Source organism: Taeniopygia guttata, chromosome 9 (assembly GCF_048771995.1).
Source record: "Taeniopygia guttata chromosome 9, bTaeGut7.mat, whole genome shotgun sequence".
Lineage (NCBI taxonomy): Eukaryota > Metazoa > Chordata > Aves > Passeriformes > Estrildidae > Taeniopygia > Taeniopygia guttata.
Window position 1 is genome coordinate 13,740,514 of NC_133034.1, and position 16,855 is coordinate 13,757,368.

A 16,855-nucleotide genomic window follows, 5' to 3' on the forward strand; every position below is an offset into this window, starting at 1 on the left:
AAAAAAGAGAGGTGAGACTTACAGAGAATTCTACACTTTATACAACCCATTTTGCTTGTCTGGAATTTCACTCCCATCAAATATCAGCTGATTCATAGTGACCACTGGGCTCAGAGGGGACATGTGATTTTCACACCATTCTGTATTTATGAATCAGACAATCTTTTTTTACAAGTTTAAAAGTTGCCTGTTCAGAGAGCAGACTGTTCTACACAACTACTGTAGGGCAAAGGCCCTCTGCTTCTGATTGCCAGAAAGAAAAAGTGCTCTGGAGATCCTCAGATGTCCCTCAGGCTATACAGCAACCTGAAACTGAGGAAAAAAAAAGAGAATGTGGGGTAGAAGAACTGTAAGGAAGAACAGAGCAGCATTTTCCTACTGTTGTTCCACACTGAGCAGAGAAAAATCAAAGATTGATGCTTTATATAACCTTCTTATGAGAAATAGACAAGATCCTTCTAAAGTAATATTTAACAATTGTTTATACTACTATTTATCATGCTACATATATAGTAAATTTCAGTAATTTAAAATAGGGACAAAAAGAGAAGAAGAGTTTAGAAGAATTCTTTATAAAGCTTGATGAAAAACTGAAACCCTAGAAATCCTGAAATCCTTGTCATCCTCTGGTTAAAAAGGATAACCACATTCTTTGCCACCTAGTGAACAAGGAAAGAATCAAATACCTGAATCAAAAAAAATACCAACACTAACCAAAATAAATTGAATAACAAATTCTCAATCATATTTAATATTCAAGAGTAAGCTTTTTTCCAAGCTATCTTGGAACTCAAATTCTTTCCTCCACAATTATCTACAGCAGCTACAGACAACTCACTATTTCTAGCCTTTTAGGATGAAATATTTAAGATGGTAAGAAATAACATTTATACTATTACTTCACAAAGGACCTTGTCTACCCTTAAGATATAGAATATCTGAAAAGACTTCTGTAGTCTTAACACACTAAAGATAAAATCACATATAGAAGAAAGCATTTTAAAATCTGACCGCTTTCTAGCGCAGACTTTAAAAAGGGAATTTAATTCACCTCACATAAAATTAAGATCAAGTTACGTCCTTCCTCCTATGTTTATTTAACATTTTTAAATGCTCTAAAATCTGGCAATGCCATGACTTTTGCAGGCTGTCTGATATCAAGCTCTTTTATCCCTCATTCCCGAAGTATATCTCCTTACAATAGAAGCCATATCCATTCCACACATAACAGATTATCATCTTTGCAAAGTACCTCAAAAATGATTATGTCCTTAACGGTTTGTTCAGTGGAAAAGATAGGGTGGTTTTAACACATGATATTTCTCTATTAAAAAGGGATGAGGTCCTGACCTTCTGAATACATGAAACTGGATCTATTGCTACACCAACACAAAAGAAGCCACTGTGATCAAGAAGTTTTGATGGCAGCTTAGTCCTTGAGCTATTATCTACAGGAATGACAACATGTGCTAACTGAAGCAGTCATCCAGCATTACAGTACCTGCAAAAGGTTCATGACGATTGATCAGTGTGCAGTGCTCTTTTCTTTTCTTATTAGATAAATAACAAGGACGATTAATGATTTCACTATTCATTGCAATCACAACAAACAAAGCCAATCCTAATATGTTAAACCAGTCTCTTATTTCCATGCACAAAGCTCTGTAATCCAATTTAAAATATCATCTAGATAAACAGAAGCAAACAAAAACCTCCGCTGTTTTTATCTTCTCCTTTAGCTCAGTTCTATACTCTCTTTTTGAAAAATTACCTTTGAATTTATTCATCTAACAAACCAAACATTAGCAGAGACAGGAACAAGGATACATCACATGATAAAAATCACTGACCTAGTCTATCTTTTCCAAGTTTTAAAGGGATCTCACACCCACTAAGCTAAGTTTTATTTCCAAGGCCTTCCCCTGGATGAAGGACTTTGTATGTAAATGTTGTAATTATGCCTGACAAATGAACAGCTCAGCCTTCACATAACTACACTTATTACCTTAATTTTTCAAATAGAAGCAACTAATTTTTATGAATGTTTATAGCACTGAAACTTTAAGTATAGCCACTTCATGAAGAAATGTCTTTATGAGAAGTGCAACAGAATTGGCACATTAAATATTAAAGTATCTGCCTGCACAGTTGAAGAAACAAATTGTTCTCTGAACACTGAACCTCAATTGTGTTTTCCACTGTCATACACTGGTAGAAAGAAAAATTCCTATCTGCATTCTACAACTTTTTTTTTTTTTGCAAAACAGCTATTTACGGAGTTTAAATAACCATCATGAGAGCTGACAAAATCAAGCACCATCAGAGAGATAAAATAGGTCTTAAACAACAACAGTTGTACCCAACTACATTCATAAAGCATAATTTAAAGTTATAATTGAAAGCAACTGTACACTTACATATGTTGAAGTCTCCAAAGAATCTGTATTCACCAGCACTGGAGGGGGATTTGCCTTTAAAAATGAAAGGGAAAAAAATTACACTGCATAAGAAAATGCACTACTGATGATAATTTTACAGCATTTAGCTTGCTGGCTTTCTCAAGGTTCTGTTAAAAGGTAGCCTGACCTTGAGAATCTCAAAACTGACCTTCTAAAACATCTGTTACTATCCTGAACAAATAAAACCACACCATTAGATATTAAATATGATCTCAGACTTCCTAAGTTCTGTCATTTATTACCTTGTTTTTCAAAAGAAAACCTGAGTCATGCTATCATTTGACATGATGCCAGTTGCCCCAGTACTTGTGGTATGATATGCAGAGGTTGTTTTACCACTCACTATCTCAAAAGCAATTTTAAGAGGATTTGATTTCCCTTTCTTCCCATCAGGAACAGTGAAACATCCCCTTCACAAACTGCAAAATGGAAACCTGCAGAAATGCAACTTAACCTGCAAAACTGACTTGCAAAAGCAAACCCACAGCAGACATTCATTTGCCCCACAGCAGCATGGGCTTCCATCAGAAAACTGTTAAGGATTAACAAGCATAAGCAGTCCGAGATTATTGCCACAGAAAGCTGAAATAATATTAGCATTTTTACAAGCCAGGAACCAGTAGAGTAAGTTTACACTTCTGGTATCATACACTGAAAATTTTTCTGAGGAAAATGTGGTTTCAACTAAAAGAAAATCCATAGGAACTGATGGCATTTCTCTGAAATGTTTCCAAATAAACAGATTTTTCCCAATTATCCACCAATTATCTGCCTTTCAAATAGAAAGCATCTAGCCTGCTCTAGGAACATAAGCCAAATAAACAGTGTCCAGATATATTCCAGATTCCAAATACTGTTAGTTATTAAGTTCAGTGGCACTAAACAAAGTTAATCTCCTTATTGCTTTAATGAATTTGAGGGGGGTTTTAATATGTATGAAAATAAATTATCTTTAAAATTAAGACATTGATTTTTTCAATCTCCTAGGAACATATGTGTGTGGAAATAAATTTAGGGATAGTTTAATAGGCTGCAAAAGAAGCCAGTATTAAACTCATGCAACAGTAAAGTTAAGACCTTCAAAGACATGACAATTGCAGTAACCATATTCTGCATTTTTGCTTCATTATTCTGCATTTTTGTTTCATTACTATGACAGAAAAATACTTCTGAGAATTTATGATTTTAAAAGCTCCCAAACATCAGAAGTGATGACTCAGAAGCGCCTTTCAAAAGGCTGAGATGAATAATCTCCCATCATTAGACAGGAGCCATCAATCTGCTATCAAGTGTCAGAAATTAAGCCTGTGTTATTTAATAAGAACTAAAATCAGGTGGGATTTTAGTTCTTATTAACACACATTAACAGAGCAGACAATTAAATGTAAGAGGAAACAAAAAGGATGACACATATGACTGTCAATATGCAATCAAAAGCCTTTCTCACCCAGCAATTCTCTCAGTAGAAGCATTGGCACATTTCATGCAGTAAAGACATTAAGCACTAGTTATTAATGTCACAATAAAAATCTCTGACAAAACAACACTATCCTTCACAACCATTTTCTTCCACTAAGTTAAATTTCCTTTTCTGCTTCTTAATCAAGTGTAGGTTCTATTAAAATAAGAGTAAATTAAAATCAAGATCCTGTACTAAAAATCCCAATCTATTATTCATCACCATAATTTACTGTTAATGTTATAATAAATATAGATAACCATATGTTTTTATGGTTTTGCTCAGAAAAAAAGCAAGGTTTAATTGCTCAGTAATGTTCTTTTCACTCCATTTTGGAATGTATTTTTATTTACTATTAGGATTCTGTAACATCCAATTATATTCAACATACACAGTGACAGTGAAAGCTGGTTCCCCATGATTTTTATTTTTGAGGCACACAAGTGTTCGTGTTTTCATGTTAAAAAAAAAAAAAAGACAACTACAAGCAAAATTGCTGTAAGTAGGTGAGCTTTGGTGAGCAGTATGTTTGAGATACAAATCAGCCAACCAATATAAAACCCCTTTTGTAAGTTAAATGATTGTTTCTAACACTCCTATATTTATCCAAACTCTCCATCAAGCAAGAGCAATTTACCATCTTTTTCAATGCCGATTGAAAAAAGTTGTGCCAGGCTTTCCAAAGGTACTATCTGGACATGGTTGCACTGGCCTGTCCACCTCAAATTTTGATGTGGGCAGAATCCCCCTATTAGAAGGGAATATTTCTAAAACTAATCAAATTTCTAGTCTTCCTGGTGGAAGAAGTACAGGTGAGAGATTCAAATAAACACACATCTACTGGAAATTGCACTATAAAACAGGCAACTGCAAAAAGCTTTGCTAATTACGGATTATGCAAAAAATAAAAACTCAGCAAAGACAAAGATTACCACGTGTTGCAAGTTTAGTCAAGTAGTCTAAAAGTAAAAATTAAGAAAAATACCTGATGTCCATACTACAAAAATGTTCAAGTAATATTCTGGATATCTTAACTTCCTTTTAAAGTTAATAAATATCTGTCACCAAACAATTCCAAAAACTGACCCATCTTTTCAGAAGGTGTGCACTTATCATTTCAGATTTCTGCACTGAAAGTTGCAGCAAAGTTATAAAAAACTAAGAGCAGAATGACAATCTATTTGCATAAATGTAACTGCTGGCTATCCCGGGTTGTTGCATAGCTTGCCATGCTGTGGGCACATATTCCAAACTACATGGGAGATATTAACATTAACTCATGTTACTGCCTTCACTTGTCATGAGAGGGTTTGGTTTTTCCTTTGGGGGTTATGTGGACATTATGGGACCTAAAGGATGAAGGTTCAAAAGGGAAACATTTTATGAGTCAAATATGTTAGGAAGGGACAGGTCAAAAGATCTCTTGTATTCTAAATGTCCCCCCAAACAGTAATACCAATAAATGGGTAGGGAACATGAGAAACACCATGCAAGTGCAACCAAAGAAAGACATGTATGAAGTATTTATAGGAGATGAGAAAACATTTTCTTTATAAATAAATCAAGCAATAACACTTTAGTACAGGTGAAATGGCTCTAAAGTTATTATGTGAACACAAAATATCCTATTGGTTCTTTCAATTCTTTTGGTTATGTTTTCGTTAGTTTTTTCACAACTTACTAGTCACTTTTATATGCAAATATAAATATTTTAATATACTAAAAGCTGTATAAAAGTTAGGGTGAAATTGTAATGTATTTAACAGTTCACCTCAAAACTGAGTATGGAGTAGCAAAAGCCGTATTTCAACAAAGCAACTAAACAAATTAAAGAAATAAAAGTTGAACAAGTTTAATAAAACAAAACAAAACAGAATAAAAACCTGTGGTATGGTGGATGGGATGGTCTCAGCAGGGACTGGTGGGACAGGGATCACAGGGACAATGGGAGAAGAGGAAGGAACAGCTTCTGTGGGCTAAAAATCACCAACAAAATGTCAAAAATAAGGAAAACTTTTAAAAAAAAAACAGTTTAAAACAAACAAGACTCAAATGTAACAGCATAAACAACTAGCACAGTTCACATGGATTTGGAGAGTAACTACAATACGGACAATCCCTGTGACCCACACTGCTCATGGCAGCACATCCCCAGCACTGGTGAGGAGCCCAAAGCAGCTGGACATGCCCAGGTGGGTTATGTCATACACCAAGGCACTCCCCTTGCAGCACTGACACTTCTGGGTCCAACAAAAAACCTGCTCAGGTCAGTGAACAGACTCAGGCTTTTTGTGAGCTGGTTTCACAACAGAATCCCTTCACCAAGATACAACAGAGTGCAAAAGCAGGGAAATGGGCTGAAGTTAATAGCACTCAAAAAAGCTAATATTCCTCTCTGATAAAGAGAAGAAATCAGAAGTACCTTATGGTTTCTAAACTTAGCAAAAATCAAAGAAAACCTATTAGTCAAATGGGTGGAATGTGCTAAAATAAATTCAATTTATCTCTCATAGATCTTCACACAGCTTTACCAAACATCTGCAGACTAGGACAATTTCGGTCTTAGGAATCTTCAATAAATTAATAACCAGGAAACCTACTGGCACTTAAGCTGCACAGGAATAAGATCCCAAACTGCATTTTGAGCAAAACATTTACTCAAATATCTTTGAGATGTTCACACACTGGCTGTCAACAAGCTGTCAGCAACACAAACTGCTGGCAACTATCATCAACATTACAAGCTGAACAGCAGATCAAAGCTCTTGTAATTTAGATGTTCCAAGACATTATTGTGATCTTCAAAAATAATGAAGCATAATGACAAAAGAAAATACTAAATCCCGAAAGTAAACAAAAACCCCAGAACATAAGAGAGTATTAAACATTTTTAAAGTTTGAGATATCTTAAAATACAAAGCGGCATACATCAACAGCAGCCACCAAATTAAACAGTGATAGCAAATAATGCTATTTGCATTAAGAGTCCAAGAACAGCAACACATATTAAATGTACATATGGTATTTCTACAGGGTTTTTTTAGTTCAAAGTCAATCCTCCCAAAATGAAAGCTGGTGAAAAACATTGCAATTACTGAAAGATTCAAGAACAAAATATATTTGGTATATTGACAGTAAATCCTAATGTCACTAAAGCATTCTTACAGCTACAGACTAAAGCAGAGTATTTCAAGTGCTTAAAAAAAGGAAGGCAGGGTAGAATCTAAATTGGCCTGGAAAAATCTTAATATGCCTTTTGCAAAGGATGCAGGAAACGTTCACTGCAATAAACCTGTAGTACTGAAATAACAAAACAGGCTTTAGATGACAGATCAAAGTAAACAGCTCAAGCAACCACTTGGCCCAACCCATGCAAAAAATGAGTCCCCCCTTTAAGTCTGCCTTGTTCCAAAGTAAGTGGCTTTCTATGTAGGTACACACTAAAAATTCTATTAACCAAAATTTCAGATATACTGCATACCAAAATACAAGACAACACTAAGGCAGAACAGCTAAGCATTAGCTTTACAGTTACACTCCTGCAGTAAGAGAAGGTTTACACAGAATTGAATTGTTCTGAGATCCTGACCATTCACTTCCCTGACCTTCCACCTGGCAAAAAAACCCAAACATTTTGTAATGGATTTCCTTATGAGCCGAACAACCTGCACCCCTCTCTTTGCACCAAATGTCAGCTATATTTTCCTGCTTCCTTTCTTTCCTCAATTCATAATTCCTCTCTATGGATCTCTCATCCCCAAGTGCTTCAAAAACCCTCCCGCAACCAGTTCCACATTTTACCCTTATTATTTTAAAACTGACTGTTTATGGTCCTTTAATTCTTCCAGGGCCCAGTCTCATAAATTATTCATAATGTCATTGTATTTTCCCTTTGTGCTGCTGGTTTAGGATCTACTAAACCTTAAGTTCCCTGCTCCTCCAAGCATCCTGGCAGTTTTCCTGTAGAGCCTCCTCCAGTACCATGTGGATGAGGCAAGAGGCAACAACACTGGCAACCCTTTCAAAGCATGTGCAAATCCAAATGAAGGCAAGACTGTCTTCACTGGAAGGTTTCATTGAATACATTGAACTGATGCAGGCACAGTGGCAATCAAAATGAAGGACAATGCAAGAAATTAAAAGATTTTCAATCATTAGATAAAGAGAATCTAGAACTTCCTTATAGCAGAAGAACAATGATTTTATTTTATTAAGACACACAATAAGTGTGCAAATGACTATACAATACAGGTGACTGTGACAGCACCTGAATAAAATCCCAGGATGTCATCTCAACACGCTGCTGTCCAGGAATTTTTAAGAAACATTTGTAATTTTAGGAATTCTCCAAATATACACTGAAGTATTCTGACAAATAAAATCTTATTCTCAAAATAACTTTCAATAAAGACATCTGAATAAAGCATTTAATGATTCTGGTTTAAACAGAATCAAACCAATATAAAATAGAAAGAAAGTAGCAGGCCAATTAAAAGCCATCTTTTGAATACATATGAACTACAGTATACAATTATGATACATTATTATATGTAGGAATGCATGACTTGAAATATAACTCACTTGAACAGATCTGCAAGCCTAAATAAATATGCTAACACCTCCAGTGAAAAGTCATTCTGTAACAATATTCTACAACAGTATTAAATATTAGTATTAAATATTATTAATACTCTACATCAGTATTAAAAAATTACTTGATATTTATCAAAGTATAATGATGGACTTTAAAATTTATGTTTTAAAAAATCATTTAAGTGACATGTTTACAAAAGCTAATACCTTTAAGTGATCAACTGAGTGCCTCCAAATCTAACATTACATCCAGATGTTAAGAAAAGTCAGAACACATACATTTTCTTGTGTTTAACCCACATGCAGTAAGTCCTTCAGTGAGGAAATAACATCTAATACATAGGTAAATCAGAGCACCATACACATCCTCAAGGAGACCAACTAAGCCAGCAAATTCTGTAACACTGTTCTTAGTAAACAACAAAAAGATACACTTTGGAGAGCAAATATCAAGCAAACTAAACTTTCCTTGCTTTCAAGAAATGATTGTAAACTCCCATATTGCATAAAGTACAGCAATCTTCACTGGAAAGAAAACATGAGAACAACTATTCCTTAGCCCATCTGATTTCTATAATTGCTACTTTGATTTCTATCAATAAAATACAAAATAAAAGTTAGTAAGAAAGTAAGAAAGTCATTTAAAAAGCAGGAATAAAACTACAGAAAGAAAACAATGCAACATGCTTTGTACAAAAATGCACATCTCCAAACACACAGTGCAACACCTACCTTTCCTAAAGAGCAATTAGAGCACGAGCCATCAGACACCCAACCACTGGCAGCTTTTACTTTCGCTGTGCTTTTTGTAGGGCTCTTTTTCACACTGTCCCGTAGGTTTACAAATTTCCCTCTGTGTTTGGCAGACGCTGGCAGCGTGCAGGAACTGAACGGTGCCCGAGCGCTCGGTGCCCACTGCGGGTGCCGCAGCAGCTGCTTTGGCTGCAGGTGAGCAGCTTCGTGCATTTCCATTCTTGGGCTCCTCATCACATCAGAGCGCTTGAGCGTTCCCATCTCACCACCATGAGTACTCATCAAAGTCACGACACTAAGAGTCCTTTTTTTTTGGGGGGGGGGGGGGGGGAACCAACCAAAAAAACCCCAAAAAACAACCCCAAATGGGAAATAACCCCCCACCAAACCCCCAGCCAAAATATGGAGGGAAAATAAATGAAAATATTTCTTCCCAAGGAAGTTAAAAATATGTTTTCTAGATGATGGTCACAGGAAGAAACCCTACATGCTCTGCATTAGCTAGGTCTGCATGTTATGTGCTCCCTCACTCTATTTAAAGAGCACCATTGAACCACCACACAACAGTCAATTTGCTGGGCACAAATAATCAATGCAATGCACAAATTATTGAATAGAGAGCAAAAGTCATCTGACTATTATAAAGAAGCTACAAAAGGCTATTTCTCCCATAACCACCTACAAACGCTTCTCCATTTTACCACCTCAAAAGTTCTCAAAGGCTTACATCTAGAATTTTTTTTAATCCTTCTGCTCTTCTGAATGCTTCATGGGGGCAGAAAATTAATGTATTTACAAGATGTTTATGATAGAAAGTATATGAATTGTGAATAGGCAGATATATTGTACAAGATTTCAACATTAAAATGTCAAACATTATTTTTAATACCATAAGAAAAATTACTTTGTGTTAATAATTTTAAGAGTTGTATTTCCCTGAAATGCAGCAGCACTGTGAAATCACAACTTTCAGGCACATACTGTTTAATTTTTTTTTTTAATTTAAGATATTGAAATGAATATTTAAATTATACTTAAATTAGTTTTTTATTATTCATTCAATTTTTAATGCTAAGGATGCATGATCTCTGCATCCTTAGCATTAAAGGATCTATTACATTTTTATTCCGATATTCAAAACAAAAAATGCTCCAAAATTAATCCTTCCCCCATTCCCCCAAAGAAGTACAAAAGGAGGAAATAGTTTGATTTAATCACATTGTTGAATATTTAACTTTAGCAGTCTATTTTACATTTTAGAAAAAGGGGAGGGTCAAAGGTCATTTCCCAGCATCTGTATGAAAATTGACAGCTAAATGCACCAATATTCCCAGCCTCACAGAGGAAAGAAGTGGGGTCAAATCAGTGACCACAGAGTCTTCTCAGCAGGTACACAAATCCAGCATCTGCACAGTGTGCACCACCTGCCTCTTGCCCAGTGCGTCTGTTCTAGGAATATGCTGTGGATCTGAATTTCTGGTGGTATGGTGAGAATGAAGGACACCAGCTCACAGGAAACAACTTGATTAGGTCAGCTGTACTATATTTAGATAACATGGAGAGGTTTCATCAGTTCACAGAATTAAAACATGGCTATTCTCCATCTCACATTACACCTTCCTACAGCAAATGTGAATATTTAAATAATAAGTCAGCAGAATTTTTACATGCCGAATAAAGAACAGACATACAGACCTAAGTACAAACATTTCCAGTTATTCATAGCATGAATATTAAGAGATAAATAGGTACTGACAGATGCTTCTCTAATCACCAAGAGCTGCCATGTCTCATCTTCTATCCAGAAAGGATGTAATCAAGAGCTGCTGAATGTTTCATTAATGCAATATTTATAATGCAGAGAAAGAAATGTTCCTGGTCAGTCACAGGAAACCAGAAATGTGTTGGCCATACCAATACTCTCAGACTTGTGCAGGCACACAAGGATGACTTTGGCCTGTGAAGCATTCAGGAGCTGGAGGACTGGATCCCCCTAATACACGTGGGCAGGTGCACCCAGGTTGCTCTGTTCCAGAGAGCCCAGGAGCCTGTGGGTTTTGATACTGAAGGGCAAAGGCAGAGATGAAGATAAGCATGCTGTGAATGTGCATGAAGCAAATAGTTTAAAACCAGCACATGATAACTCTTTCTCCTTTGAGAAATGTCCACAGATGCATTAATACTGAGCAGCTCTGAGGCACAGTCTTCAGCCTGCAGGGATTACTTGGATGGAGCTGTCTTGTGCTGAAGGCCCTGTATCAGTATCCTCTGCCAACAGCCTGCTAAATGGCAGCTTTTATAGACCAAAACCACTTATTTTCCAGAGACATTCAAGACTGCTTGAGGTTTAGTAGGATGCATTTATACCATCCATTTTACTTCCATATCAGTACCGAGCATGACACTGTCTAATTACTATTAGACAATATTAATGTCTATTACATTAGAATGTAGAAAAGAAGCCAAAGAGGGGCTTGGAGTATAAGGCTTTTGTCTTGCATACATAATAAATCCCAAAACACATGATGTTTCAGATTCAAAAGGAACATTTTATTCCTGGACACATCAACTTTGTTGAAAAAACATAGAGCAAGTTGTATGTTGACTAGAACAAAAATAAATTAGCTTTTAAGAGCACTAAGTAAGAAAAGTGAGGGCAAGGGGAAGAGATGCTGAATACCACATTCTTGCAAACTCAGCTGTATGGCTTCCTATATCCTCCTCCAAGCAGAAAAGGGGAAGACAATGCAAAAGATGAGGCAAAGGAATTCACATATCTGCAGTGTGCTTTCAGACCTTATGATTTCAGTGGCAAAAGAAGGAACATTATGCAGCAGAAAACTGCTAAGGGTGTGATGACGTGATTTTTTTTTTTCTGGCAGTCATCCTGCTTTTGGTCTCTGAGGTGATATCAATAAGGCATCAACAATTAAAAGAAAACAAAAACTTGAAGGCAATCGTAGTTCCAAAAGCAACAGTCCAAGCACCAAAATACAGTCAAGGAACAAGAGGTACAGGTAAAATACCTAATCCATGCTGCATAGTGTGCCTTGAGACTGTCCAGTGAAAAAGCTCAGGGTGCATTGAAATTTCAGTGGTATGCCAGTACAGAAAGTGCCTACAGCATAATCAAAGTGTAGTAATGTGTATATAGAACAATCGTGTATAGAAAATGAAAATATAACCAAAAAAAAAAAAAAAAAGAGAAAGACAAGAAGAATGTTATTAAAAGAGATTAATCTGATTAATTTGAGAGATATGGGGATCCCTCAATCTGAATTATATTCACATGAGAGGTAAGGCAGAGTCTGCCTTGGAGTCACACTGGTAGAATAAAAAAATCTTGCTGATGTCTAGAGAGGCTACCTGGGACGGAGGCTAGACAGTGTTAAAGGAATAAAGTAGGGATTTATTTAAAGGCCTTCAAAGGATGCACCTTGGGCAGTACTAGAGCCCAGCCAAGGCTACACCCAACATGGACACCAGACCAAGAGTTTTCACACTTTTATAAGTTTTGGTCCATTTCCATACTGGGGTTAATTGCCCAATTACAGCTTCAGGGTATGAAGTCCCATCCTCCCAGACTGCTCTCCTCAATTCCCTGTTTATAGATTTTGGGCCTGAAGCTGCAAGGTGTCCTTGGTTCTCAGGCTGAAAAAAGATTGTTTTGTCTAACAAAACTGTGAGAAGAATTTGTTAACACTTTATACAAAGTTCAGAGTTATATACTAATGCAGTACAAAATCTGAAAAATATAAAAGCTAAAACTTAGACATCATTGCAAAGCAGTGGGACACATGCACAACCCAAAGCCAGAAAACATAGTTGTGTAACTGAAGCTGCACAGGTTTGGCAGATCTTTTGACTGCAGAAAGCAAGTGTTCTCCACAGACTGCTTTAATTACTAGCATAAGCTGCTCTACTCCAATATCAAGCGCTAAGTGATTTTTCATAACCAGAGGGACTTCATGATCAGGTTGTGCTTTCATATTAAATACCAACTCTGAACAATTTGTTGCTAACACAAAGCTGAATCATCAATATTTTATTCTTTAAATTACTGCATCAAATATACAGTGCACACTTTGCAGCAATCTGTTAAAGTACCAGCAATCTTCTATAAGTAGTTTTTCTTCAAGAATCATTTTCTTTCCACATTCTCTACCACCCACTCAACAGCTGAGTAACAACAATACTCATAGAAAGGGAAAATAGTACCAATATTTCACCAGCCATGTCTTCTGCAAAGGTCTTTTTTAAATCTTTGATGACCAACTTTCATGACTTCAAAAAGCAATTCTAATAGCCGGAAGAATAATCCAAAAATAATTTTGTACTTCACTCTTCCCACTGCCTTCGAGCAGATATTATAAAATCAGTAGCTTCTGTTAATATGACTTGACTGATGGAAACAAGTCCATATTCATCATCTCTTCTTGAAAGGAGGAAATAAAATATCTTCCAAAGGGCACAAAAGTTTAAAAGTGGTAAGAAACAATTTTGATCCAATACCCACTGACAAATCTGAATTTAAAAGGCATAGATCCTTTCTAGAGATATATAGGCTAAGGTCTGGCAGTGTAGTTTTGTATCTTTTCTCTGAACTGCATCCTAGAATGCCACAGGACACGTCACTAGTGAAGTGTGCTATTTTCAGAACTTTGCATCCATCTTCCTCAAAATCACAAAAGTCAATACTCATCTCAAAATACCTTCAGGGATTTATAGACTGTTTCATGGATTCTGACAGCGACAAGAATAAAGCACAACTGCCACTCATGCTCATTCCCAATCCATGCTATCCAAGTGTGCTGCCCAGAGGATCTAACTCTGAACACACAGCTAGCACTAAATACATCCACTATCTCTGTCCTATTGCTCCCTCAGTCAGTGCCAGCCTGTGGCCTAGCAGGTCCTTAGTACCACAATGTCAGTGATTTGTGCTGCTAAGCTATAAATTTAAAGACATGCATGTTTTTCCTGAGTGTATTCCTGCACTACTTTAAACAAAATGTAGCTTCAAGAGCATTTGAAAATGAAACATAACACAAGTACTTTCCTACACCCCCAACTTTGGAGCTCCAAAGAAATCAAATCAAAATTATCAAGTCTCACAAGACCTTAAACCATGTAGCACTATCTGAACATAAGCAATTATGTTTCAAGTCAAGTATTGAAGAATATATCTGAATTTTGAGAACTGCACAAGCCCTAACTCAGGCCAGGCAGGAGTCCTGTCATTGTTGCTAAACCAGTCTAGAGAGCAAAATATGCTGAATACACAGAATGGGAAGCAGAACTGCCAAACAAGGCAATACCATTAACAGAAGAACAATTCACTCTTACCTGACCAGGGAAATTATAAGCTTAATCAGGATGACAGCAACCCATGGGTGGTTAGGATTAAGGCTTCCTAACATTCTGCACTGATGCAAAGATAACTTTGGGTTTCTGATTTGTGTTACTGACTCCTGCCCCTTTCAGGGGCTCTTGTTGTACCTTGCCATGGCAGAGCAAAGACTGATTACCATGGTGTCCCAAGGATAAAGGAATAAAACCCCTAGACCTCCACCTGGATGATAGCCAGGTCTCTCCAAAGAGAGTTTGGACAGAAAGCACAGCAACAAAGAAGCTGGGTCTGAAGCCTGTCAGAAAGGGTAAGTTAGTACACAATGGTTTAACAATGAGATTTTGAGGACAGGCAAGGTCACCTTGGAGCTGTAACATCAGTTCAGGTAAGTACTGTAACGAAGATATGAAAGGTTTTTGAATCTCTGAAAGGAAAAGACCCAGGCCTTGTGGATTAAAAGGACTAGTCTGAATGCCTGTGATGTTTTAGCTCTCACCTTTTTCAGAGTGAACCACGGCTCTTGAAAATCTTATCTATGTGAGCAGACTATTTTAAAGATGCACCATTAGCATGCTAGATATTCTAAACTGTAGGGGTTATCTGGTTGCTTGATTTTGTGTTGTTGGGTTTTTTTTAACTCAGTCAACAAATTGATTCTCTAACCTAGTTTCCTCCTCAAACCCCACAGCATTTTACAATGAACTCAAATGAACTTAAAACTCTGAACTTAAAATATAGATAAATAGCTTTGAAGGGGGAAAACAAAGACAGCAAAATATCAGTAAAGTCACAGATGGTGAGTATGACCTGATCTGATTTGAAGACAAACACAGTGTGTGTTTATTCTTTCAATTCTTCACTGCAATATTTATCTACAAAAACAGCCTAGTGAGGAACAATGTGCACCATAGTTACCACCCAAGCCGAAGTAAAGCAGCAGTGACAGACTCTTTACTTGCTGAGATAGACTGTAGCAAAACTAGAGTTTTGCTACAGAACTATGAGACAAATGAACTACCACAAGGCAGAAATTTGACCCACAAAACTATCACCAATGCTACCACACAGTATCTTATGGTTGTTCAACAAGTAAAATTTTCAGGTGCTAAGGATCTCATGAAAATACAAACAGTCTCAATACAACAAAAGTTTCAGCAACCAACCTGTTCTCTCTCGGTTAAGGTCACAAACTGGACTCTTGAAACCTTGCCTTTTTATGTGAGGTATTCAGAAAGACTTTGCTCAAATTAATTTGTCCTGTCACATCTCTCAGGGACTGAGTTTAATTTCAGTCATATTCCAGATCCATAACATTAAAAATGTATGCCAAGTTAATATTAGTTTTAATAAAACTAAATTGTGCCTTTTGTTTTCCAAATACTAAGCAAAAGTCCAGTACTGAGCCCTTTGCAGCAGGTCAGTCATCTGTATTCACCAAGCAACTCAACACTCTAAGCTCAAAGCAGAAGAGCAAGGCTCCTCATTAAATTCATAAGTGCAATTGAGAATGAATTTAATGCATTTAATTTGCAACTTAAAGCAAGGCCTAGAAAGGTCTTTTCCTTTTAAATAACATCAGCCTTAAGAATAATAGCTTTCATTATAATGCTAATGCATCCACAAAGAAGCCCAAGCAGCGTTTTAGCATCAGAAAGAGCCAAGACAAAGAAAAAATGTATTCTAAGACTTTATTATAGAAAAATAATAGCAGCACTCAGGTGTCAATATTTTAGTTTTTGATATTCACAGTAGAAAGGATATGCTGTGCTAGGAAACTGAGATGTAATAAACTGTTCACTCCTAGGAACATTATTAAATCAAAATACAATGCTAAAGGCTGGGTACTGTTTACATGTTTCTCAGAACACATAATTTGCGATCATTTTTCAATTATTCAGGAAATAAGTAAACCTAGACAGAATGCCTGTTATTTCTAGTTAATTTAAATATCAAAGAAGTCCTATATCTATCTAGCCCTGATACTGAAAAGTGATCTCACTCAATACTAGAAACACATCAATTACTTGTCAAAACTATCTCATTCCTCTTCCCCAAAAGTTAAAATAATTTGATTAATTGGATTTTTTTTAATTAAGTAAATCTTCAAGAACCATTATTCATAACATATGAAAACTTTGCACATGAATATCATCTAAAGTACAATTAGGATAAGAAACATTCAGGTCCACTTACTTATAGCACCCCACTGCTCTTGAAGTACTTGAAAGACAGTCTTAAAAG

General features: G+C 36.3%; 1 protein-coding gene across 21 annotated transcripts in view; it reads right to left on the bottom strand.

Annotated features, from left to right (window-relative positions):
* The window catches only part of DLG1 (discs large MAGUK scaffold protein 1), a 142,136-nt gene that overhangs the window by 48,265 nt on the left and 77,016 nt on the right, over nt 1-16,855 (bottom strand). For 11 of the 21 annotated variants that reach the window (XM_041718154.2, XM_041718150.2, XM_041718149.2 and 8 more), the window contains 2 exons: nt 5,802-5,894; nt 2,418-2,471 (listed from right to left, as the gene is read on the bottom strand). In XM_041718154.2, coding sequence (XP_041574088.1) covers nt 2,418-2,471; nt 5,802-5,894 — 147 coding nt within the window. The remainder of the gene's footprint in view (nt 1-2,417; nt 2,472-5,801; nt 5,895-16,855) is intronic. The other 10 variants (XM_041718157.2, XM_041718155.2, XM_041718153.2 and 7 more) reach the window with 1 other exon arrangement.